We start from the raw sequence: 27,773 nt of genomic DNA, 5'->3' as shown, positions 1-27,773 counted from the left end.
CCTGCTGCAGGTAAGCATGCACACTCACCGTACCGCTCTGCACGCATGTCGAATACATACACATGTAAATATGTATACACACAGAACATCGATCCATACTTTATCCATACACACATCACATCCATACTTTATCCATGTCAAGCCAGAACTCCTTGGTCAACCAATCGCTGCTTTAATATTTTAGTGACAGGCCAAGTGGGCGGAGCTTGTTTGTGCGTGCCCGGCTGGCTGTATAGTTTTGTTCAATGGAGGTGGGATGGGCCTGGGAGAGTGTTTGTCTCAGGGTAGGTTGACAGTGATGGCTACCTATGTTGCACCACAGACATAGCACATGCACATTGCCGGGCGCAGACATTCTCAGAACTACGTTTAACTACTAGTATTGATACAAATTCCATGTTCAATTTTGAACAAAATAAGAACATTATCTTCAAGAACAGACAAATTTGAATGCAAACACACACACGCACACACACACACACACACACACACATGCATGCAAATGTACTATAATACATGTACATAACTGTCTGTGAGTCGAAAAAAAATCGACTCTCGCGAGAGTCGAATTTCACTTAAGTCGACGCATTTTTGTCAGTCCCGAGAGCTTCGACTCATGCGAGGTTTACTGTATACGCTTGAAATCATATTTTCACCTATAACTCCATCAAAAAGACTGAAGGATTGCTAAATTTTTGTGTCAGAGTTCCTCAAGACACATCAAACAATTTTCTTGTAAAAAACTAGCACAATCATAATCAGTTTCTGTTTTTTTATTGTTTAGTTAATTTCTTATGTATTTTACAGTTTTTTCGATCTTTTGTTTTCTATTGTTTTTTGCCAAAATTTGTTGGAGGCACTTTTCCAAGCTTATCTACATTAGAATTGATTAATTTCAATGGCTAAATGTTGAAATAATGTAATTTATATAAATTAAACAAAAAAACACAATTTGCATTGGATTTGCACACGAAATCATGAATTTGAGCCGTTTTTGGGTTGACATGCATATGCAAAACATTGCGTAACTTCAGAACGGTGTACCCGGACGTGGCAAATTTGGTCTCAAAATATGCGGGAGACTTCAATGAAAAAAGTCGTGTAACGACGCGGCAAAATCTTTGCGCGTTGCGGAAATCGTGGCGCAAAATGTCGAGGGAGGGTCAAATTGACCCCCCCCCCCCCCCCCCCCCCCCGTTAGAATAGGGTTAAATGAAATATTAAAGGAAGACAGCACGTTATGAAACAATATTCAGCATAAATACCATGCAGGCATGAGATTTCTCCGCGGATCCGCGGATTTCCGCGGATTTTGAAATTCTGGGGAGAAAATACACAGTCGGGAAAATTTCCGTGATTTTCCTCTTTTTCTTTCTTTCTTTTTTTTTTTTTTTGCAGCCACCATATCTCGCCGTGTGTGAATGGTGATGAGTGCATTTTGTCAGCGGGCAGCTGTGCGATGTTGCATGTTTCATGCATGAAATGGATGTGAAACGTGCGTGTCGATCAACTTGTAGCTACTATACTTAGTGTAGCTTGCAGTGTGGTGTGATATGATGCACACGTGTGTGAGGCTGTAACTGCAATTACATGTACGTGTATCATTACTATCAAGGAGCTTCGGCATGCATGCTGCCACAGCATTCAGTGCGATGCGTTGACCGAAAGATCGGTCTGTATCTGTCCGTCGGGCGGGGAATGTTCCGCGGAGACTGCGTCTGGCTTCATGGATCTCCTCCGTATACGGAGGACAGCGTTATGGCAAAATATAAAAGAGTCCTCCGGACAGACCGATCTTTCTGTCTACGCGATGCGTAGACCTCCTTAGGGATCCGTGAAGCCAGACGCAGTCTCCGCGGAACATTCCCCGACGGACAGATACAGACCGATCTTTCGGTCAACGCCGCGATGCGCTGCTTTTGTATACCGCTGATTACGTTGGCGTGACCTAACGTTACATTTCGTCATTTGTCATCGTGATTTTGTGGACCGATGAGAATATTTCTTTCTTAGACCCTCGATAAGGATGAGCCTCGTGTAGCAGATATTGACACAGATGTCTCCAATACAGTAAGTTCAAGTGGCAGTGGTTGGAATATGAAGTTGATCTCCCAGAACCAGTTTCGTCTTCTAACCACATTAGGCCAGCGAGTCAATCGACTTCCTCGGGACCTGGAACTTGTGATACATCATCCGCCGCAAGGATTCGCTTTACATTCTGGACTTCATCCAACGATACTTCATTTGCTTGGTCTAACGTTACATTAGCTGTTTATGGACTTAACCGGGTCAACAAATTTTTGTACCTCCTGTAAGGTATTATAGGCAGTCTAAGTTAGCTGTTGCATGGACGTAGAGACGGTCAACAGTGCTGAGCTGCATGTATGATTTATTTTCAGCTGTCTTACATACATGATTCTCTACTAGACTACATGGACCAAGTACAAGATCAGCAATACTTTGCCTGGTCTGCGCACTGTAAACTGTTAATGGACTAAGGTAAAGACAGCCAACAATGGCAATGCTAAGCTGTGATTTATTATTTTTTTTGTACCCGTATGAACTGAATCCAGCAAGACGTCACCTGGGTGTACATTACTGTGATTTATTATGGCCTCACATTTGAGTAGGTCCTAGGTATTCAACAGTTAAGCATACTATTCCTTCCTTTAGATTTTGCAAGTGTCATTCATGAGTTCAATTATCACAATGTTTCTCTGTAAAATGTACCTCATAACAATAGTAAATTTCAGTTGTATAATGCATTAAAATGAGTTTTTTCATACCTTGAATTTCAAAAAGTCCTCACCGTGGGAGGGGGGACACCCCCCTCCCACACCCTCCCCCCGCTCGGTCGCTACGCTCCCTCGCAAACTCTCTCCTCTTTTCTCAACTTTTCTCTGTCTCATGCCTGACCATGTCATGTTATATATCCTTCTCATTTATTCAGAACTGTGATGGAGTTTGTGAAGCACAATGAATCATTGATACATGATGAGGATGAGAACTCCGACACCCCACTCCACAAGGCAGCCATGGAAGGCCATGCCAAGACTGTCAGAGCACTTATTGAAGCAGGGGCAGATATAGAGTCAAGGTATGCTATGTTTCTATGTCATATTGCCAAATGTTGCAGCTTTCTTCCTAATGCCTTGGTCATGCCTTTGCGTATATCGCTGCACATTGCTACGCTCTGCGGGGTAGGTCAATATGCAGCCATAGCCAGTGATACGCAGCAATTTTGAAGGTTGCAGTCACACTTTTATGTATTTAGCTCATAGGTAGCTTGTATGCCGTCCATATAATGACTGCATTCGATTGCATTTGAATGCCTGCTGTATACGCCAAATATTTCGCGAGGTTTTTATTTTTTGCAAATCTTGCTAGTCAGGTGCTATTCGCGAAAATATTGACTCTGATCCTGACGTGAATATGACATACACGTGTACATTTCTCCGTTCAGTGTGGGACTCCACGATCACGAATTTAACCACTCGTGAAATCGTTGGGAATCCCCGATTCGTGAAAATTTAGACTTGCGAAATATATGGCGTATACAGTATTACCTCGCTATAGCTCACTGCTGCTCAATATAGCAGTACAATGCAATACACAGTTTGCATACCACATTGCGTACATCCACAAAATCTATTATCTGCTTTCAAGAGCTTTTGTTATTGTTTTATAATCCCTTGTGGGTATTCTTTTTAATATTGCCTTCTTGCAACCTGTCCTTGATATGATTTAATGGCATGAATCCTTCTTTCAATAAGGTCAAGGGATACAAAATTGGTAAATTCTCACATGATGCTGCCCCACATGCATAAACGAGTTTGAATCATCTTTCCAGATTTAAAGTGAGTACAAGAAAGATATTGCATGTAAATACTCTAGGCGGTAAAGATTATTATATGTTCACGGCAGTGGCATTAGGGCCCCACGTGGGCCCCTATAGTAAGGAGGTTACAAGTCTGTTGGGGCCCAAGAGATAGAATCTGACCCTCAATTTTTTCCTTAAGTGTACATTGTCAGAGTTACACCAAACTTGTGATAAAAAAAGACATGATAAAGAATCCTTGAAAAATGTTCCAATTTTGATGATAGCCAGATCACTACCAAGAGCTAGATGTTTTTTCCATGGACCATTGCTGATCTTGCCTTGTACATTGTAGTTTCATCCAAATCTTTTTCACAACTTAGGTGTAAAGTTGCTGTTAGGCAGACATATTAAAAAAGAGAAAAAAGAGAGAAAAAAAAAGAGATTGCAGAAGCTTAATCTCTGTGTCACAGTTGGTGAAGTCTTTCAAAGTTGCAGGTTTGTTAGTACTGTTTTTATCTCAGTATACAAAGGCTGTGTACATAGGTATTTGTGAACTAGACTGAAGTGTTGGATAAGACATTAAAGTGATCCTACTTCTATTCTAGTTTTCTGTAGTATTTTGTATTCTTATCCATCAGAAATCAGCAACTATGGACTCCACTAGACTGTGCAGCTCACAGGGGATGGGTCAAGACAGCGTATGCACTCCTTGACAATGACAGTCCTGTGGACCCAACAGACAAAGCCAAGGTGGGGTCCTGAATTTTGGATAGTCATTACTATAAGGATGTTTGTAATGCACGCATTTTCATCGCAAAGTGGCATCATTTCACTCTTGTAGCTAGAGGGAAATTCAGACCATTTAAGTAGCACAACAGTGAAAATTTATCAAAATTCAATAAAGACAAATGATTCTGTGAAGTTTTGTTAGTTTTCACAAAACAGTTTTTGAACAGTCATGTGCAACTTGTAGTGAGTTAATCATGTCATTGCCTGACAACTTGCTATACAGTTTGTACAAAAGCATGAAAGTTCCTCTTTTTTTCTTCTTTTTTTTGAGGGGGGGTTCAAATCCAGTTACATCTTGTATGCCCCAGTCTCAAATTCTAAAATTCCAGACTGATCATTATTTTAAAGTACGTATGTAAACATGTTCTACACTGTATTACAGAAGAATTGAATTTTCTGTTGTTTGTTTTTTGTATGTGATCAATGGAAAATTGTTAGGTCATGACATCATCAGCTCACCCATTGCCATATATCCATATCAACTATTTGAGCACAGCTTTGCATAACTTGGCAAATCTTTAAAGTGTCGAAGCTGTCATTCAATTCTACTTTTATCTTATTTTCACTATTATGCTTGTTAGAATTTAACTCTTTCTTGAAAACTCATTTTTAAGTGATCCCAAATTCTCCTCCCAGAGGACTTTTTAGTACAGATCATGAATGTCCACATGTGTGTGTTTTTGTTTTGTTTTTTCTTTAAGGAAGACACTCCTATTATGATACATGAGTTGGGCAAGTTGTTTCGCATCGCTTAGATGTATGAAGTTTTAAATAATGAATTAGAAAAATGATTTCAATATTGATTTACTGTATTTATCTTCTTTAGTTCACTGCAATCATATATATATATATATATATATATATATATATATATATATATATATTGTTGTTTTTTTTTTGTTTTTTAATTGCAGGTTACACCTCTCCATCTTGCAGCTACCAGTGGCCATGTTGACCTGGTCAAGCTTCTTCTCGAATGGAAAGCAGACATCTCCCTCAAGGATGCCAACAACAGAAATTGTCTGGACATGGCAATTGAGAACAACCATCGGTTAGTCTGGGCTTTTCAGCATTCTATTTAAAAAGTCCAGACTAATCGTATATCATGGTCTCTTGAATGTTTGATAAGGAAAAAAAAACACATACACACACAAAAAAAAACTGTAGTACAATGTGTATCACAGGCTTCATTGAATATGTCACAGAAATCAATACCCACAGACAAGGGTAAGATAAATATAATAATTAAAGGGTTACTCAACATGTGATTTTCTCATAAATCTAACTATGCTTAACCCTCTGTGTGCCATGTTTACTTCATTACATATTGGCGAAGATATTGTAAATCCAGGTGTCAACAAATAACGTTAAGTAATCTTTCTAATGCTGTAAAACTAGACACTTTCACAGTGTGGAAATTTCATGCATTTCGCACAACCAGAAACTGCTGCCAATGTAAAAGCAAGTAAATATTTTTGCCTGTTGTATATACCTATGTCTTGATTCCACAGAATTAAATACATGCGAAATTCATCTTATTAGGCAGAGCACGAAAAATTACTGCGTGAAAATATACACTTTACAGTATCTGCAACAGTTGTATGGTACTCTCCGCTTAATCGGGTAGTGTCTAGCAGAACATTATTTACCCGATTAAGCAGAGTACCCAATCCGATTAACCGGAAAGCTTGTTAATTCATTCACAACACAGATACCACATTGTAATTACACACCTCTCTGCATCACACACACAGTACGGTATGTCACTTACAGCCATAGCTCATCTAATGTCGCACAATAGCCGTAGTTAAAGTGTCTGCAGCATACTTTTGCAAGCAATCTGCTTGCAGCCCGTAGCCCTCATCAAGCCACATACACGCTTCCAAACATCTGTATTTTGAAACTACATGTAGATGCCTATTGTGCATATGCAGTCTAATGATTCAACAAACTCTGCTGCGTCCCTGTGTGTTTCATGGGGACCATAAGTTTGTGGTTTTTTTTAATGCCTCCACCACGAAATGTCGCCGGAGGCATTATGTTATTCAAATTCATGAATTTCTTCCGTCGAGATGTTTTCATTGCAACTGATTGACAAATTGCCCTACATCGACGTAAATAAGCACTGAATTGATCGGTGTTTTAGTAGTAGCCATGATAAAAAATCATGGGCGTACATACTCGAGCAGGATTCGAACCTACGACCTCCTGATCACCGGACAGGCGTCATCTCCACTAGACCACCGAGCTTTCGCCCGAAGGCAAGTGTTGGTTCTAATCCATATAGCATGCAGCGGGTACAGTACCAGTGCCATAGCAACATATCTACTTTCAATTAACGGCCTGAAGAAAGGTTAGGGTCTCAATGGAGGTAGGTTATTCTTCGTTTTTCTTGAGAGCTAGCCATAGCTCATAGGCATGGCAGTGATGTGAGTCACTGTGTGTGTGTGTGTGTGTGTGTGTGTGTGTGTGTGTGTGTGCACACACTTACCCATGGTGTAAAACGAGGACACATATACGAACTTCACATTTAAACCGAGGACACACAGAGAAGTAGACCATTCCAAACGGTCTGCTTTTGCATGCTTTTGCATGTAGGGGTACATGTTTGTAAGTCCTTGATTAGCATTATTGTAATAAATCCTCCGTTGGATGGTAATATACAAATGAGTCCTCGGTTGACAAGAGTCCTACTGACACACAGGTCCTCGGTTTCCATCATAGACACGTATGTGTGTGTGTGTTTGTGTTTGTGTGTGTGTGTGTGAGTGTGTTGGATAGTGTGTTTAGTGCCGGTGTAAGGGTTTTGTACATGGCATGAAAAAAAAAATGTGTCTACTAAAATACCAGTTACATGGTGAATCAATTGTACACTGTCCATTTAACATGTCAATTAACATTTAAAATTGTAACATCAACCTAAGCCCTCTACTGACTTTCGGCACCTCACAGTTTCCTCGTAATTCATATTCACACAAATTCTAAAGGCTTTCTGTGAGAAACCATGGAAAAAGATCAGGTTAATCTTGAAAATTCCTACCCGTTTAATCGGCAATGCCTACCCGATTATCCGGTCATTAAAGGACAAGTCCACCTTCATATACATAAGGATTGAGAGAACGCAGCAATATTAGTAGAACACATCAGTGAAAGTTTGAGGGAAATCGGACAATCCATTCAAAAGTTATGAATTTTTTAAGTGTCTGTGCAGACACTGCTGGATGAGAAGACTACTACAGTGTATGATGTCACATGCATACAACGATATAAGAGAATTTCACAAAACTTTACTTTTTTAATAAAGTGCACATTTCTTTGGCTTATTAATGATGTATGTTAAGGGTGATATTATTCCCCCTGCCTTCTGAAAGAGAGAAGTCGAGTGTTCTTTTGTTATTCGAGAAAAATGGAAATATGTTGATTTTTCTTTATTCTTTCATTGTACTGTTGTTGTACTCTGTCGTTGTACTCATGACATCACAAGCTATATTAGTCTTTTCATGCAGCTGTGACTGAGCAAAAACTTCAAAAATTCATAACTTTTGAAAGGATTGTCCGATTTTCCTGAAACTCTCACTGATGTCTTCTACTATTATTGCTGCATTCACTCAACCCACATGTCTATGAAGGTGAACTTGTCCTTTAAAACACGCATCGAGAACTGTTTGCCCTATTGAGCCTAGAGTACTGTATTTTCTTGATCTTCAGGAGGTTTGATGCAACGGTATAGCCATCATGGGAATCTTTGCATAACAGTTAAGCTTTGGGGGAGAGATGAAATGCTAATGAACTAGCTTGGCAAGTTATCTCTGAGTGTATGGGCAGGTTGTAGGAGAGAGTGGGGCGAAGTGGGACAATAATTGTGATTTGATGAATTTCCTCCTATAACTTTTCTGATATTTAGAATGGGGCTCTCATGTGTCGGACCCATAGACTACTGATGCTAGGCCACATGGTGGGTTGTTACTTCATATTCCTAAAAGTCTCATATTTGTGGTATTATTGATTTTAAAAGGGCTTCTGATCGGGATGAAGTGGGCCACCCCCCGGGAAAAGTGGGACAAACAGTAACTATAGGCTAGACAATATTACAAGCATATCATGATAATGTGTGTGTGTGTGTGTGTGTTTGTGTGTGCATAGTCCCTATGTGTGTCTGTCTCGGGTAAGGAGGTGGATGTAGTGTAGAGGGTAGGGAGGTGGTTTAGAGATGAGAAGGACGTTTTTTGTTTTTTTTTGGGGGGGGGTTTAAAGTTTAAAGTTATGAGTAGGTGAGGGTTGGATATGGTGGGAATGAGGGTGGTTTATGTTGTTGTTGTTGTCATCGTTCTTTTGATATAATAGAAATTTCATTTCCTGTTTTTTTAGTGTTTGGCTAAATTGCTCACAAATGCATATATGAATTCTGCTTGTTTGTTTTGTAGTTAAAAAGGAATGATCGGATAATTCATTCTATTTCCTCTCTTCTGTTTGATATCTGCCTTAAAATGAATTGAATGATTATTCTTGTTTTATGGATTATGGATTATGTCTCATAACTGTAGGAATATCTACATGATTTATGACAGATGCTATGTAGAATGTGTGTAATTTTTTTTGAATTGTTATATTCTCAAAGGAAATGGAATTAATAAAAAGATCACTGAAAACAAAAAGTGTGTGTTTGAATATTTACACATGAAGAGTTTCATTACAAAGCATGATATGTCCATTATGGTCCATCAGAGACAGTTGCATTAAAAGCATCCAGAATTTAAAGAACAAAAGAAATAAGAATTCAAAGTCTTTGATATTTTTATCGTAACTTTGAATACAGCAAGACGTGGGACAGTGATGCTGTCCTAATTCACCCCAGCACTCCCAAAAATTCAAAATGGCGACTAACATCACAATTTAGCTAATTTTTGCAAAATCATTTAATGCAAATTATTGGAACTCATGAGGCCTGCATGAAGCATGCTAAGTGCCTGCTAAAGCCTTACGATGAATTCAGAAAGCCCTTCACACTTAATGCAAAAAACTACAAAAAAGTGTCCGAAAAAAATAGTTCAAAATTAAACTGAACATGGCTTTCCCATAGAGTTGTTGCAGAGCAGTTACCATATGCTTGTACTCTGATGTCAAATGCCTAACAGGTGGTACGACTTGAAAGCTGATTAGTTCAAAATCTTTTGAGATATGAGAGGTGTCCCACTTCTCCTGTGTCCCAGTTCACCCCACACACCCTATTGGTTGATAAAGAAGGGAATGGTTAATGTTCATCAGTTTTTAAGGCAGTTATAATTAGTGAAGGACTTATAATAAAAAATCACTTTAAAATACCATGATATGTTACTGAAAGCTGCATTCACATTCATTATGATGAAAAGTGGGAATCATGTCAATCAGGTTGTGTTAAATCTATCCATATATTTTTGTAAGTGTAGAATTGAACATTGATGTAATTCCTCCTATCTGTTCTCCTTACTATTCTTAAATACCATGAGGTCATATTGATCTCTATGAATTTCAAAGCTTTGATAAGTATCATCTAGATAAAGATCAGTGGATTTTCATGCAAATGTAGCCTTGTTGAAAAATTGAAAAATTAATTGGCATTTTATTTGCCTGAACATTTAGTGTTCATATGTCAAGATCAAAAGCCTCCTCTGTGCTTGATGAGAAGCTGTCATTCTCCACCCATTTCTTTACCAAGGAATGTGCAGTGGTAATATCTGGTAACTGGTAAAGACAGACATGAATGTACTACCAATTGTCTGAAATGATATGGATGAAAGCTCAAGGTCAAAATTGAGCTAAAATGTAATTTTTTGTCCATATAATGGTGCCAGTTGTACATGTATGTCTGATTATAATTCTGTACTTTGGATAGAAATTTATCAGAAATTATTTCCTTCATGGAGACGATTAAATGTCAATCCTCAGTCAGTGGTAAGTATCAGTGAGGTTCAAAATGAAAAAGAAGACAAATCTACTCATTGCAAATCTTGTGCAGTAATTGAGTGAGAAGCAGAAACATCCCAGTTAATAGCATGCACCAGTAATTAACTGTAGTTGCTTGCACTGTTAATCTTTTGATCTTAACTCCCCTCTTAACCCTATCGCGACCAATGGCAACTCGCCTTGCTCGGCACTACGTTCCAGCCCAACAGCGTGTTAACTCGCTGAAATGCACGCCTGTCTATGATCGTGAATAAAAGCTCTGTATGCTGCCCTCACATGGTGAAAGGGCGCTATTTGCGTGTTCGCTGCATCCACTTTTATGTAGATACCAAATACAATAGGGGGTACTAAATAAGAACTCTGTCTCTTTGTTTCAGAGCTGCGTACCTTCAGGTGCTATAGCCAACAATGAACACGGTATCTGCAGGTTGAAAGAGAAGGGCAGATGCACTGATGAGTAATGTAATCCTCTATCTCCCCCCAAGTCTTTGGCGTGAAGAAAATGTCAAGAGTCCAAAACGTGACAAAGACTGATCCAGTAATACCGCGGTGTGGTAATAATAACGCTGGGAATACAAATGTAGGTCCATAAAGTTCCGTAGGCAAAAGAGTAAAATCCATGATAACAACGCTGAACGTAGGAACGCGAAAACAAACCAAAGGTAGAACAATGTTCAGAATCCAAAACTGCTGGTAAGCACAACTATAACGCAGGAACACAACAACAACTTCAAGGGAACTGCATGGCTGAAATCACATGGAGTAATCCGCGTGCCAAGCAGGCTGTCTGGTGCGACGGGCAGAGCGTCGGGGTGCAGCAGGGGTGCCAGGCGAGGGGGAAGCGACGAGTGCAGGAGCTGGAACCGGGTCAGGAGGTGTGGGAGGTGTCTCGCGTGGCGTCCCTGGGCAGTCAGCAGTAGGGGGGATGGCCGTATGGAGATGACGCCGTCTAGGAAAAGCATCACTGGCTGTCATCTGAAGTGGAGGATCACTGGGAACTGGTTCAGGGTTGCAGTGGGGAACATCAGCAGCGCCGGTTGGGTGTGGTGAGGGTGGTACGCATCTCGCAGGGTTGGAGAGGGGTATGGGTGCTGGCCGGCGAGGAGCAGAGATGTCGACCTCCATAGTCAGTGGGGGTGGGCGCTGTTGAACAGGGACATACTTCCGAAGAAATTTCCTGTTACGGAGGGTGACCCTCCCAGAACCGTCAACCCGAATGACGTATTGGTCATACTGTCGGACCTCAACTACAGTCCCGGTCCTGTCCCACTTAAGTGGATGTGGTCCTGTCTGATTCTGAATCCGGACATGGTCTCCAACAGCAAGGGGGAGGAGTCGTTTGGTATGCTCAGCCCAACGTTCCGCATCTCTCATGTGGCGGGTGCGAAGTGCCTCTTCCCGAGCTACCAGGGTTTCACGCCATGCCTGGTGTGGTAAGTATTTGCCAGGAGCAACAGGGATGAAGTCTTGGATGGCATGGCCAAAGACACACATAGCCGGAGACAACTTGGTGTCCCTATCGGGCGTGTTTCGGTACTGAAGCATGGCACGTTGGAAGGCGTCAGTGTCCAGGGCACCTGTAGGGCTGGTGTTGGACATGATAAGGCGCTTCACAGATTTGACGGCTACCTCAGCCCGACAGTTGCTATGTGGATATGCGACAGAAGAAAGTCTATGATGAACACCCCAGTCCTTGAGGAAGCAGCGCGTGGTAACTGCCGTGAATTCAGGTCCACCATCTGATGCTAATTCGTCTGGAATCCCAAAGGTGGCGAATGTCCGTCGCAGGCAAGAAATGAGTCCAGGTGCTCCCTGAGTGGATCGCTCAACGATTGGCCAATTGGAGTAGCGGTCTACAATGACCAAGTAGTTGCAGCCTTTGTAGTGAAAGTAGTCTGCGCAGACACATTGGAAGGGGTAGGCCGGAGACAGCAGAGGAGTTGGTGGTGCGCTCGGGTTGGAGGGTGCAATCCTGTTGCATTGGTGACACTGTGCACGGAGGGCCGCGATGGCTGGAGTGATCCCAGGCCAAAAGACGGAGGACTCCGCTCTGGCAGTCATGGAGGTGACACCTTGGTGTGCAGCATGCAGATGAGCCAGGACTTCCTCCCGGAGAGATGGTGGAATGACAATGCGATCCTTGTAGAGGATGATACCATCAACTGCAGAAAGTGCATCACGGAAAGGGAAGTATTCCCGGATAGTTGTGGGGAGCTCATGACGAAATTCCGGCATGCCAGCTTCGATAGCACTGAGGAGCGCCTGCATGTTGTCATCACTGGCTGTGGCAGTACGGACCCTGTCCCACGTGACCGATTTCAAGTGGAGGGATTCCAGGGCACATGTGACAGAGGAGAGCATGCAAACCTCGACAGAGTTGTCGTGGGGGGTTATGGTGCGGAGACCCGTCATGAGGGTTGCGGAATGCAGGAACGTGGTGGGGGTCAATGCGATCGTGGCAATGTCATCAGGCAGGTGCAGTTTTTCAGGTTCACCAGTTGGGTGGCGAGAAAGACAGTCTGTGGCACGGTGCCTGACGCCGGGAATATGAACCATGCGGAACCTGTAGCGCAGGGTTTTCTCCTTCAAATTCCTCAGGGGGGGATTTGGGATGTCCTGAAGGGCACGGTCTGCGAAGATCTTGAGGAGGGGTTTATGATCAACCGCTATGATGAGGTCCTCACAGCCCAAGACAAAATATCTCGCCTTGTCCAGGGCATCAGCGACAGCAAGGGCTTCGCCTTCCACTGGAGCATAGCGTGTCTCAGCGGCATGAGTGAACCTGCTGCCGACGAGGGTGATCTTCCAGCCCGAATTGCAGCAGAAGGGTTCAACGTCGTTGCAGCTGCAGTGCTTTTGCAGGAGCCAGAAGCCAATGCCATCCTTGGACCAGTCCGTGGCAAGACAGGTGGGTTTGCTTGGGTCAAAAATGCACACACCTTCTTCAATCTCACTGGCAATAGCAGCTTTGGACTCGTTGAATGCTCTCTGGAGGGCTGCAGTCCACACGAAGGGTGTTTTAGGCTTCAACAGTTCACGGAATGGTAGCATCTTCTCAGCCATACTGAAGGCGTAGGACACTTGATTGACGAGACCAAACCAGGAGCGCACGTCCGTGATGTCAGTAGGCGTAGGGAAGTCAAGGATTGCCTGTAGGTACTTCTGGCATGGGCGAACACTGTCTGGAGTAATCTCAAATCCAGCGAATTCCACGACATCTGCACCAAACGTGAACTTCTTGGGATTGAGGGTGATCCCATTGCGGCCGCAGATATCCAGCCATTCGACAGCCTGGAAGAAACTGTCCCGCAGCGTGTCAGCCCACAGGAGGACGTCGTCGACACATTTCGTCCTGTTGTGGATGCTGGAGACAATCTCATCATACCGCCTGGTGTATCCGTCTCCAGAGGCAATATAGCCTTGAGGGGCTGTCTTGTAGCGGTACCTGCCCCATGGAGTAATGAAGGTGGTGAGGTGTCGGTCCTCGGGACATAAGGGGACACTGTGATAACCGTTCCATGCATCAAGTACGGTCTTTTTCTTGCCATGAGGAACGGATCGTGCCTGGATGAAGGGCGATGGTGTGTGATGTGTTTCACGGGTAGCGTGTGCGTTGAGAGCCTGGAGGTCAACTGTTCGACGTGGTTTACCATCCTTCTTAGCACACACCACCATCCTGTGGCACCAGGTAACGGGCTCTCCAATGGGGACGGGTTCCAGTACACCCAACTGTACATCGTGATCTAAGCCAGCCTTGACGGCATCCCGCCAATGGAGCGGGACTGGCACAGGCGTGTGATGGGCGACTGGCTCCGCGTCTGGGTCCACCATCAATTTCATAGGGGGGCTGTCCATGAGCGGCAGGGGTTGATGCTCACACGTGTTGAATGTGCTGGACTTGTAATAGTCAAGGAGATATTGTTGGAGCTTCACCCGGTTTGCCTCAGTTGCAGGGAATGGCAGTTCGGTAGGAGGCGGTGGGGGCAGTTGGCGTCGAGGGCAGGTACAGGCGATCCGTTCGGGGGCCTCCTTAAGGGTGGCGGCCTTGTCCAATTGGGGTGCACCTGGTGCCATGCCAAGAGTGGGGAAGCTGTCAGGGATGATCCCCAAATCGATGCAGGCCTCTTTGCTGAGGAAGAGCTTGTCAGAATTGTCTGTGATGTAAGTCAGTTGCCGAGACTCGACGACGTGGCCAAGGGGATTCCTGCCCGATAGGCGTAGAGGAACAGCGCCAAGGATCGTAATGCCACCATTAGTTGCAGTGTGCATCTCCATGGTAACTGGAATGAGATCTTGCTGGCGTAGCCCGAGGCGGTGGAGGACCTTCAGACCGGCGAGACAGCTCTGGCACCCAGTGTCTGCCATGGCTGGGATGGCACTGGTTTGCGAGGGGGATGAAAGGTTAAATCCGAGAGCTTGGTAGTCCCCTGGGACAGCCTGCACGGTCACGTTGAGGTAAGGTTGAGGTTTCGATCTCTTCCTGTGCCATGCTTTGGAAATGTCGTCATATACATGGTGGTCAATGGGGAGGCCGGGTGGGTGTCCAACATCGCGAATGGTGCACAGGGCGTCAAAGATGGCCCCTTCCTGCTCGCCCAATGAGGGTGACTGTGGGACCTGTGGCTTGCCTTTGCTGCGGCAGACATCCTCGACATGATGAAACTTGTCGCAGTGTCCGCATTTATGTCCGTATGCTGGGCACTGCGACTTGCGGACTCGAGTGGGAGCGCTCCGTCCGTGCCCCTTCTTTCCGCAGTAGGCGCATAGTTCTTGCCGTTCCTTGGGATGTGCCTGCTTTGCTTTCCTATAGGAACTGCTGGCTGCTTCCACCGTGTGCGAGTCAAGGAGTGAGGAGGCAGAGCGTTTACCGGCCTCTTTCGCTTCAATGAACTGGAAGACTTCCTCTAGGCCCATATCTTGTTTTTTGTCGCCTAGGAGATCGAGTTGGATTTCAGAGTCGGCGATTCCCCTGGTTAGCACATCCCGCATAATTGTGTCAGTGTAATTAACATCTGCACCACAGGAGGGGCAGGCTATGATGAATTTGCAAATGTCTGCCTGACCTCGTAGGCGAGCTCCGAAGCTGCGAACTGTCTCGTCTCTATCTTGACGCATGTTGTGGAGCGTTACACGGGCAACCATGGTGTTCTCCTCGCGAACCGCAAGCTTCTTGATGGCTGCCAGCACCTCGTCCTCAGTTTTGTTGGTGAGGCTGCCACCAGCGGCTCTTGTGAGGTCCTTCCGGAGGGGTTCATCGCAACATTCAAGGAGCTGTACGACCCTGTCTTTCCCTGTGATCTTGGTGGCATCCACATAGTCGGACCATCTTGACGTGAAGTAGTTCCATTCCTCGCTGGTACCAGCAGCAGCAACCATTGGCCTCTTAACCTTCTCTACCTTGGCAACTTGTCCAGAGGTGTGAATGGCAGTGTGGGCGGTGAGGAGGGCAGCTACGATGGCGGCGTCAAGGTCTGGTGTGGTGTAGTCACAGTTGGGTATGGGGCAGCTAACCGCAGGCATGTTGGCGAGTTGATCGAATTAAGTTCACAATACCGTGTTCATAAATAAGAACTCTGTCTCTTTGTTTCAGAGCTGCGTACCTTCAGGTGCTATAGCCAACAATGAACACGGTATCTGCAGGTTGAAAGAGAAGGGCAGATGCACTGATGAGTAATGTAATCCTCTAGGTACCATTGAAAATTCTTGAGAAAACTTTTATCAAAGCTCTCCAAGAGCTCTACATGCACTTTAATGCATTGCTGTGCTTTGCAAGTGTAGGTTAGTGAATTTAACGAGTCAGAGTTCCTGACAATTTCGCGAGTGGTTAAATTTGCAATATTGTGAGGTCCAGCGCGCACGGAATGGAGAAACATATTCATATCCGTCACATTTAATATTTTCACGTTTTTGAATTCATGAATAGCACCTGTCTTGCAAAATTCGCGAAAATAAAAACCTTGCAAAATATTCAGTGTATACAGGTAATTACGTGCTTGTGAGTCTATTGGAGTGCTGCAGTATCGTAAGGTTAGGTACATTGTAGGCCTAGTATCAATTCTGACTTTCTAGACCGAATATATTTTTTTGTATGGTCTCCAGAGTAAAATAAAGTTGATAGCATGAAAATATGATGTAAAATAAAGTTGATAGCATGAAAATATGATTATCAGAGAACATCTTTTACGCAGGAAGATTTCTCATTCAGTCAACAAAGTTCTCTCACTTGAAATCATCGCAAACCCCAACATGCTGTGTTTTGCGAGTGTAGCGTAATTATGTGTTAGTCTACTGTGGGAGCACTGCAGTACCCTATTAAAGTTAAGTTAGTATCAATTCTGATTTTTATACCCCCGCCACGCATAGTGTGAAGGGGGTATATAGGAATCAGCATGATGTTGGTCAGGCGGTCTGTTGCAAAATCTTGCGTCGCGAACTCCTTCTACAGTTTTGAAGCAATTTAAATGAAACTTAGGGTAAATGATGATATTGAGGTATAGATGTGCAAGACATGTTTTTTGTGTTTGTCGGACAATGCGTTGTCATGATAACCATAATTTTACCAAAACCTTGTGGATTGAATAACTTCCAAAGTATTTGAGCAATCAATTTCAAAATTGGTATCTGTGATGATCTATAGGTGTAGTTAAGCAAGACACTCTTTGTGTTCGTACTTGACAAAGCGTTGCCATGGTAACCGCATGTTTTCTTCAAAATCTTGTGGAGTGAACAACTTCCACAGTTTTGAAGCAATTGAAATCAAATTTGGTAGGCATCATTTCCTTGAGGCATAGATGTGAAACACATACCGTAATTTTTGTGTTTGTTGGACAAAGCGTTGCCATGGTAACCATAATTTTACCAAAACCTTGTGGATTGAATAACTTCCACATCATTCAAGCAATTAAGGCAAATTTAGTATGTATGATGATCGGGAGGTGTAGTTATGCAAGACACCAATGTGTAAATATATGACAAATGTGTTGCCATGGTAACCACTCATTTTTGTATCAAATTGAACCGTTTAATCTATGAAGGTGAAATTTGGTGTGTATGATGCTCTTCAAAGGGGAAGGCTAGTAACTGATCAGTGGGAATCAGTGGAAATGCTGGGAGATGATTGTTCCAATCCTTATGGGATTCATTCAAGAGTTCATTGTATATCTATTGTTGTGTGAAAATGATTTGCTTCAGAACGGTCTCATATTCAAGTAATGTGCAGATTAATGCTCCGTCACTGACCAGGGACGCTAACCTGGAAGCATTAAACTGCACATTACTTGAATATGAGACCATTCTGAAGCAAATCATTTTCACACAAATACAATGAACTCTTGAATGAATCCCATAAGGATTGGAACAATCATCTCCCAGCATTTCCACTGATTCCCACTGATCAGTTACTAGCCTTCCCCTTTAAGTGTAGCTTTGCAAAATGTCCTTTGTATTTGTATCGGACAATGCGTTGCCATGGTAACCGCATGTTTTTTTTTTTTTAATCCTGTGGAGTGAATTTCTTCCACAGTTTTCAAGCAATTGAAACCAAATTTGGTAGGCATTATGGCCCTGAGGTATAGATGTGGAACACATAGTTTTTGTGTTTGTCACACAAACCGTTGCCATGGTAACCACAATTTTACCAAAACCTTGCAGATCGAATAACTTTAATTTCCATCTTTCAAGCAATTAAAGTAAAATTTAGTATGTATCATGATCTAGAAGTGTAGTTTTGCAAGACACCAATGTGTTAGTTTAAGGAAAATGTGTTGGCATGGTAACCACTCATTTTTGTATCAAAATAAACCATTCAAGCTATGAAGGTCACATTTGGTGTGTATGATGGTCTTTAAGTGTAATGATGCTGGGGGAAAGCATGTTTCTATTTGCTGTAAGTTTTATACTTGGTGTCAACTCTGTAATTGTACAGTAAACTAAAATTATTCTGTTTCCAATTCGACAAGTGCACAAACTTGGTATTAACGTCATTGCCCTCACGACATCACATACTATAAAGCAACACTAGGGGTGGGGTATTAATTACCTTCAGTGATAATTCTAGTTTAGAATGAATGTTTATTTTTCTATTGTCTTTACAGTAAATTTTATTTCGGAAGTCTCGAAAGAGACTACGATGCATAATGAGTAATAATAGGAGAACCCGCACGCACGTCCAGCAATACGTTCACGTTTGTTCCAGCCGACAGGACGTTCTCCTGCTTAGCTCTGCGGTTGATTTCTTTTTGTAATATTCTTCGCCGGAATTTACCCTCTCGCGAGGTAAATTTGCTTCGCCGGTCATCGGAAACCATTTGAGAAGTGTTATAGACCCATCTTTCGAGCCTAAACTATACGGTGGTTCTACTAATATGAGCTCTAAAGAGCAGCACGATCCATCCTTCGCTATACGTGCTACACGTGGACAGGAGTTCTGTGCCACGAAGTCAGAGTTACCACCACCAGCGCCTCCCTCCGGCGATGCCGGTACGGCGCACGTACAGAAGAATGTGAGCATCGGTAAGACTAAGGCTCCAGATTCAGGGAAGAAGCCGATGAAGAAAATCCCCAAAAAAGCTCCTCATACGGTATCAAAAGCCCCTTCCGAGGATCGGGCGTCTACCTCCGGGGACGTTAGTTCTCGTCTAGACAAACTTGAAAATCTCCTCGCCGAAGTGGTGAAACACCTTCCCCAATCGCATGATAAAACCACTAGCCGTGCTGCTGTGGTACAATCAGGCGCGTCTACATCTAGATCTACAGTGGAGGAATTTTCCCGCTTGCCTATTGACGTCCGCCATTTTGTTTGGGACAATTTTGATACGTCCGACGACACAGAGCGTTCGATTTTGACGAAGGGGTGGAAGAGGTTCCCCCTGCTGCACAGCTACCACCGTTGGCAGCCAAGTATGCTATCCCCATCGGGATTGGGGAGGCAGTTGACGAGGATATCGCAAAATCGATGAATTACTTCATTGGCAACAAACTGGAAGATAAAGCCATCGAGGAAACGGTTGGAAAATACCCCCCTCCGAGCAACTGCCCCCACCTCGATACACCTAAAGTGAACGCTCCCATTTGGGAACACTTGCAGTCCATCACGCGTAATCGTGATCTGAAATTACAGAGAGTGCAGAAATGTCTGACTCGCGGTATTGGGGCTCTTCTTCGCTCTCTGGACGCGCGAGATATCTCCGAGTCTCAGCAAGACGCACTTGCTCTTTTGAGTAATGCGCACTTCGAACTGAATTGCGTGCGGAAGGAGCTGATTAAACCTGACATCAACTCGGAATACGTGCATCTCTGTAAGCCCTCAACACCAGTCACGCAGCTGTTGTTTGGTGATGATCTCACAAGACAGATGAAAGATCTAAGAGAACAACACAAGGCCTCTGCTGGGGTCATGAGGACCCAGTAGATACACATTTCTCGTCCGAGCGACTCTTTCCATCCGTACAGACGACCCTTCTACAGCGGCGCTCGCCAGCAGGTTCGCGATGCGGGCTGGACGGGCGCACATAGTGCTGCAGCCTCACGCTTCGTGCAGGGAACGGCAAATGTCCTTTTTTAGACCAGCGCTACCAGGGGAAGTCGCGACCTCCCCCACAGCAATGGCCGCAGAGCAGAGCTCATTCACAGGCCAGAAGCAAGACTCCCCACAAGTAACCCAACAGCTCTCCTCTGAAGAGGTAGGAGACAATGATTCAACAGATTGCTCATTTGACATGTCAGTAACTGACCATGATGCATTTCTATCTTGTCTAGAAGAACAGTATTCTAGATCTACTCCTCGATTTGCTGGATCTATAGAATCTAGACCTGCCACTTCATGTGTAAATGACCATCCAGTTGGAGGTCGACTGAGGCTTCATGCATGTAATTGGGACAGATCCCACAATACTACAAGCTGTGAATGGCTATAAACTTGAATTCAAGCCTCAATGTTTTCCACTTGAAAGGATTAAACCTTTGGTTCAGTACAAAGTAAAGAATGAAGATTTGGCCAATATCCAAGCTGAAATTGATTCACTGGTAGCCAAGAATGTTATTGAACCTTGTTCACATGAAGTGGGAGAGTTCATCTCTAACATTTTTACCCGCCCCAAGAAGAATGGCAGCCTTCGGGTCATTCTTGACCTCTCAGAGTTGAACAAAAGCCTAGTCTACCAGCATTTTAAAATGGATTCCATCCTTACAGCAATGCAATTTATTACACCAGATTGCTTTCTAGCCTCAGTCGACCTTCAGGATGCTTACTATTCAGTACCAGTTGATCTGCAGGATAGTAAATACCTGCGATTTGTGTGGTAGGGCCAACTTTGACAATATCGTGCACTGCCAAACGGGCTTAGTACAGCACCGCGTCTGTTCACAAAGCTTCTCAAACCAGTTTTTGCTCATCTGAGAAGAGCAGGCCATATGCTAGTGGGATACCTTGATGATACTATCATTATTGGGAAGAATGAGGCTTGCACTCAAAGAGCAGTCAATGCTACGACTGATCTCTTGGAAGATTTGGGGTTTCTTGTCCATCAGTCTAAATCAGTGTTAAAACCCACTAAAGAAATCACCTTTTTGGGATTTGTCCTTAACTCTGTGAACATGACAGTTACTCTCCCTGAATCTTAGAAGGAAGATATCACTGCTGAGTGCATAGACCTGTTGAATGCCACAGAGTCCTCTATTCGAGAAGTGGGTAGAGTAATAGGGAAGCTTATTGCTACTTTTCCCGCAGCCCAATATGGACCCCTCTACTACAAACTCTTGGAAAAAGAGAAGATTTTGGCATTGAAGACCAATAAAGGTCATTTTGATAGGAAAATGAGCTTGTCTAATAGAGCCAAACAGGAACTTAAGTGGTGGATTGACCACATACAGTACACCTCTAATCCTATCGATAGACCTAGGCATACAATAGAATTGCGCACAGATGCGAGTGGGTCTGGTTGGGGAGCAACAGACATGTGCACAAACACAGGGGGACGATGGAATTAAGTGGAAAGAGGAAAGGCTGTTAACAATGAGATAAATTATCTAGAAACCCTTGCAGCAGGATTGGCATTGAAGTCCTTTTGTTCTAGCCTGAGAAATGTTCATGTTCTCATTAGACTGGATAATACTACTGCAGTCTCATATATCAACAATATGGGGGGGCTTCAGATCACAGGACTGCAACAAATTGGCACATGACATTTGGGAATGGTGTATTGAAAGACAAATTTGGATCACAGCCGCCTACTTGCCAGGACGGCTCAATACCACAGCAGACTTCATGTCAAGGAAGTTTAACGATCGAACAGAGTGGATGCTTAACAAAGTTCAATTTACTGAAGTGGTAGAATATTTTGGCCTCCCTGAAATGGATCTTTTTGCTTCCAGACTTGATGCACAACTACCAAGGTATATCACTTGGCAGCCTGATCCTTCGGCAGAGAATGTAGATGCATTTACCGTGGATTGGGGTCCATTTTGGTTCTATGCTTTCCCTCCTTTCTGCCTTATCCCTAAATGTCTGCAAAAGATAAGGGCAGATAAAGCCACAGGGTTGTTAGTAGTACCAAACTGGCCTACACAATCATGGTTCCCAGCACTTCAGGACATGCTGACTGAAAAACCACTTGTTCTACGTAGACATGCACAACTTCTCGTTCAACCTGTGTCTTTAATGCCCCACCCCTTACACAAACATTTGGGTTTGCTCTGTTGCAGGCTTTCGGCCAACCCTTCAGGTCGCAGGGATTGAGTGCAGGGACCGTCAAGGTCATCGTAGCTTCTTGGAGGAAATCTACATGACAACAATATCATAGCTTCATAAGCAAATGGAAAGTTTTCTGCACTGCCAACAACATTAACTATCTCCAGACATCATCAGAATGGGCACTAGAATTTCTTTCAGACTTGTTCCACAAGGGAGCCAGCTACGGTACCATAAACTGTGCTAGAAGTGCACTGGCTTCTTTTCTGACTCTCACAGACAGTTCGCTTTCCATAAGCGCACATCCTCTAATAACTAGATTTGTGAAGGGAGTCTTTCACTTACGACCCCCCAGACCCCGCTACACGGAGGTGTGGGACGTTAGAACTGTCCTCAACTATCTGAGGAGGAAATCACCTGCAGGCGAATTGTGTTTGAAAGAGCTAACGTTGAAAGTGACAATGTTATTAGCGCTTCTCTCAGCACAACGGGTACAGTCATTGAATGCTTTGAGAATAGACAAGATGATGTTCAAAGACAATACCGTCAAATTCTGCATTGATGACTTGTTAAAGCATCACAGACCTGGTAATACAGGCCATGTTGTGAGTCTAAGAGCGTACCCTCCAGACAGACGAGTTTACATTGTACGATACCTTCGAGAGTATCTGAGAAGGACTCAGATTATTAGGAAGGACCAAAAGTATCTGTTAATAAGTTTTCGTAAACCTTATCACAGGGTTTCTACCCAAACTTTGTCTCGTTGGATTAAGACAGTTATGGCAGAAGCTGGGATTGACACCAGCTTGTTCTCGGCACACTCCACAAGAGCAGCCGCGGCGTCTGCTGCCCAGAGGAAAGATCTGCCTGTACATGAGATTTTGGCATAGGCAGGCTGGAGTAATGAGAAGACATTTCAAACATATTACGTGAAACCCCTCAGGGATGAGAATGGGGGTTTCAGCCAAGCAGTGTTATCGTAAAAGGTAAAGCCATACCCCTCAGTGGTAAAAACGGTCATTGGTACAGTTCTGTATGGCCAAAAAATGTGACTACTGGCTTTAAAGTCTCCTATTATTACTCATTATGCATCGTAGTCTCTTTCGAGACTTCCTAAATAAAATAGAAAATTTAAATGAGAACTTACCTGTTTGAAATTTAAATTGTATTTCATGAGGAAGGCGAAGGAAGAGACTACAGTCCCTCCTCTCCCACCCTTCTTCATAATTTCAGGTAGTTCTCATTAGCAGTAGGATGACTGTTTGATTGGTAGTCACATTTTTCGGAGCTACTAATATTGCTGGACGCGCATGCGGGCTCTCCTATTATTACTCATTATGCATCGCAGTCTCTTCCTTCGCCTTCCTCATAAAATACAGTTAAACTCGCATAAGTCGATCTTCTCGGGACTTAGCAAAACACATCGACTTAGGCGAGTTTCGACTTGTGCGTAAGTCGAAAAAAATCGACTTACAGTTACACCATGCGTACATATGTATAATGTACATGTATGTTGTCTACTCTGGAGCCGAGAGCTGGAGCGGTGTGCCTGATATTTGCCCTTCAGCAAGACACTTTATCCACATTGATGCAGGCCAGGGCTCCACACTAACTTTTATTTCGGTGGCCCGATCGGGCCACCAAAATGATGGTTTTTTATTTTTTGGTGGCCCCCCCCCCAAAAAAGCAAGCAAAACTAAATCGGTCCTACTAAACATAGAAAATTAAATATTAAGTATTACTGAAGTGATACAGGACGGTACCCACGTCTAAAATGAATAAATAGAAAATTTAATCATCTTATACCGTTATTCTGAGTTCTAAGATGTAGCAAATAGGCTTATAGATTATTATAAAAGTTGATGCCTATTTAGGTGGTCAAAATTTACGTTTGAAATGAGAAAGTGGGAGCATTTGCAGACATTTGTAAACATCCGACATTTGTTTTAGCATCGTAATAAGAGCCGAAAGTTACCGTTATTTATTTCTGATTGTAAAAGCAATCATTTACCATTTACAAGTATTTTAACACCTTCCGGAGCCGAATGTTACCATTAATCATTTCAAATGTTAAAACAAGCAACCGACATTCATTCTAAGATCTTACGGAGCTGAATATCATCCTTATTCATTTCCGAACGTGAAAGCAAACATCCGCTTTTTATTTTGTCATCTGAGCCGATTGATACCGTTAATCATTTCCAAATGTAAAAGAAACAATATGTTACTTATTTTAGCATCGTACGGAGCAGAATATTACCAGTATTCAATCTCCATATTCAAAAGCAAACACCCGACATTTATTTTATGATCGTAAGGAGCCGAATGTTCTTGCTGTCCACTTCCGAAAGTGAAATGAATCATCTGACAATTATTTCAGCATCGTAAGGAGCCGAATGTTATACTGTTTTTCATATGCGAACGTCAAGGCAGACATCCGACATTTACTTTACCATCAAACGCAGCTGAATGTTATTGTTATTCATTTCGAAATGTTAAATAGCAAATGTCTGATATTTATTTTAGCGTCTTAATTATGGAGCAGAATGTTACTAACTGCTATTCACTTCCGAACGTAAAAGCAATCATCTGACATTTATTTTGGCATCTTCCGGAGCCGAATGTTATATGCTATTTACTTTCGAACGTAAAAAAAGCGAACATTTGGCATTTATTTCATCATCGTACGGAGTTGAATATTATTGTCATTCATTTCAGAACGTCAAAGGGATCATTCGACATTATATTTTAGCATCTTCCGTAGCTGAATGTTATTGTCATTTACTTTCGAACGTAAAAGCGAACATCCGGCATTAATTTCATCATCGTATGAAGTTGATTGTTATTCATTTCTGAATGTCAAAGGGATAATTCGACATTTACTTTAGCATCTTCCGGAGATGAATGTTATTGTTATTTACTTTCGAACGTAAAAGTGAACATCCGGCATTTATTTTATCATCGTATGGAGTTGAATATTCATATCCGAACGTCAAAGCAAACATTCAACATTTATTTCAGCATCTTCCGGAGCCGTATTTTATCCTTACTCATTTCCAAACGCAAAATCAAATATCTGACATTAATTTCAGCACCGTATGGAACTGAATCTTACCATTATTCATTTCCAAAAGTATAAGCAAACATCCAACATTTATTTTAGTATTCGGAGTCGAATATTACCGTTATTCATTTCCAAAATTAAGAGCAAACATCTGACATTTATTCTAGCATCTTATGGAACTGATTGTTACCGCTGTTCATTTCCAAAACTGAAGGCAAACATCCGGCTTTTTTGGTGGCCTGGCATGCGTTTTTGGTGACCCCGGTCGCAAATTAACCATTCGCGAAATCGTGATTCGATTCGCGAAAAGACTCCGCTAGATATAAGGCATAGATCGCTACACTCGGCAGGGGCTACGTCGTCCTTTCACCAGGTCTCGGTAACGGAAACCAAAATCTAGCGTGAGTTCTTGCGTTACCTATCGTTAATGTCAACGAAACATCGTTAATTTGCGCTTGGGATCATAACTCATCGTTACTACAAACGTTAATTTTCCCGATTGTTAGTTTGCGTTACTAACGATTCAGGTGAAACCGTTTGTGTTAATGAAACATTAATGTTTATTAACGCAAAGTTTCTTTTGGTATATACTGTATGTAAACAAAAACTGGCGTCTCGTGATTTTGAGAGTGATTTATTACACAATAAAATCTTATTCGACTTAGGCACAGTGAATTCAATGGTTTTTCCGTGAAAGTGTTCTTGGAATTTCATCGACTTAGGCGAGTATTGGACTTTAAAAATTCGACTTGTGAGTGAATTAATACACGTAAGTCAATGGGGAAAATCGGGACTTTTTAAAATCATTGACTTGCGCGATTATTCGACATATGCGATGTCGACTTAGGTGAGTTTAACTGTACAATTTAAATTTCAAACAGGTAAGTTCTGATTTAAATTTTCTAATAAAGCTAATAGTGTGAAAATTTTTAGAGGATATCTTTTGTACAGGAAGATTTCTCATTCATGGCTTCTGAGAAGATGTACTCTCTACTTGAACAGCAGTTTGCATTGAGCACGCTGCTGCACAAATTTATAGTGGTCCTGCTGGCCGGGTCTGCGCAATAGAATGTCATCACAATAGGGTTAACAGACCTCTCCGTCCATTCTCAGGCAAAGAATCACCCCGTGTTAACATTCCACAGATTCCATGAACACGGGTTGAACGCTGAGTGCCCTGTTTTAACAGGCATTGCTTGAAAACCTTCATTTGGGAGAATTTGCTGTCCTTGGCCAATTCATTACAGATATATATGCTGAAAATTGAAGCATTTGCCATCATTACCATTGCAGTAGCATGTGATTGCGTACTACTACATGCATGTGTGTACCGATACAAGCATGTAGGCCCTGTTATCTACCGACTTGGGGACATTTGAATTAGGCCTACTGTTTTTCCGTGAAATATGATTACCATGCAAATGCATATTATATCTCTTTTTTTCTTGAGGATCTTTCAAAAAGAAATAAAGTGTAAGTCATGAAATCAGCCACATGTTTTACAGTCAGAGCACGCCTATTACGATACCGTTCAACCCTCAGAACTCGATGAGTGTGACAACTGTATATACATAGGTAACAGCACACAGCCCTGTACATGCTGTACAGAAGTCACTGTGCTTCACATGGTGTCTGATCAGGCTAATACATAGGGAGAGTACACATATAATTTGTGTGTGATGCAGCGCTGATCACCTGACGCCTCCAGGTAAGATTCACCTCATGAGCGTCTTAACAGACACCTTTTCCGAAGACTCTCAGGAGGCTCTCCAGAGGCTGTCCACCATGTTACGTCATAACAGACACAATCTTCTCTGGAGAACAATCTTTGCCGGAGGCTACCCTAAGGCTTCCCTGTGTTTTGTGGCCTGTTAATACAGGTCCAAATGGGGGCCTAAATTGTACATTTTCATATTCTTCTTGAAAACCTCATGATGGATTTTCACCAAACTTGGCAGATAAGTGTAGCATCCCTAGGGGGTTAGGATCTCAATTTATCAAAATGGGCACCATGCCCCATCCAGGGGGCCCCCTCCAAATTAAGGAATCTTAAAAAATTTAGGCCCTTATTGTACATTTTCATCTTCTACTTGAGAATGCCTGGTCAAATTTTGGTAGAGCTCTGAATAATTTAGATTATTGACTGCGTGAAAGGTGAATTTGCGATACTCAGGTGAGCTTTAGACCCCCGGGTCTGTTATTATAGTTTTGGACCTATTTCAGAAAGGAAAAAAGAAAGGTGCAAACTTGTGGTTTTGCATAGAGACTCTAAGATGAAATGTCTGTACATTCTTTATATCTTATGAACAGAGATGTCGCTATGGCCATTGTGTCACACCCAAAGTGGAGGGATGCCTTGTGTTCAGAGAGTACTGATGCGGTCACTGGTCAGCGGACCACTCCAATGAGGAAGCTGATAAAGAGAATGCCAGGTACAAGAAGGGCAAGAGAGAAAGATAGCCAGAGGGAGG

At 42.9% G+C, this 27,773-nt stretch overlaps 1 protein-coding gene across 1 annotated transcript in view; it reads left to right on the top strand.

Annotated features, from left to right (window-relative positions):
• Positions 1–27,773, top strand: part of LOC139738779 (transient receptor potential cation channel subfamily A member 1 homolog) — a 203,286-nt gene that overhangs the window by 96,336 nt on the left and 79,177 nt on the right. Inside the window, 4 exon segments of the mRNA XM_071649416.1 lie at positions 2,951–3,097; positions 4,459–4,570; positions 5,524–5,660; positions 27,613–27,734. Of these exon segments, the coding sequence (XP_071505517.1) occupies positions 2,951–3,097; positions 4,459–4,570; positions 5,524–5,660; positions 27,613–27,734 (518 nt within the window).

This window comes from Diadema antillarum, unplaced genomic scaffold, assembly GCF_040938485.1.
Source record: "Diadema antillarum isolate AM-2024a unplaced genomic scaffold, OU_Dant_1.0 seq00000768_RagTag, whole genome shotgun sequence".
Lineage (NCBI taxonomy): Eukaryota > Metazoa > Echinodermata > Echinoidea > Diadematoida > Diadematidae > Diadema > Diadema antillarum.
This window is presented reverse-complemented; position numbering and strand designations above follow the sequence as displayed.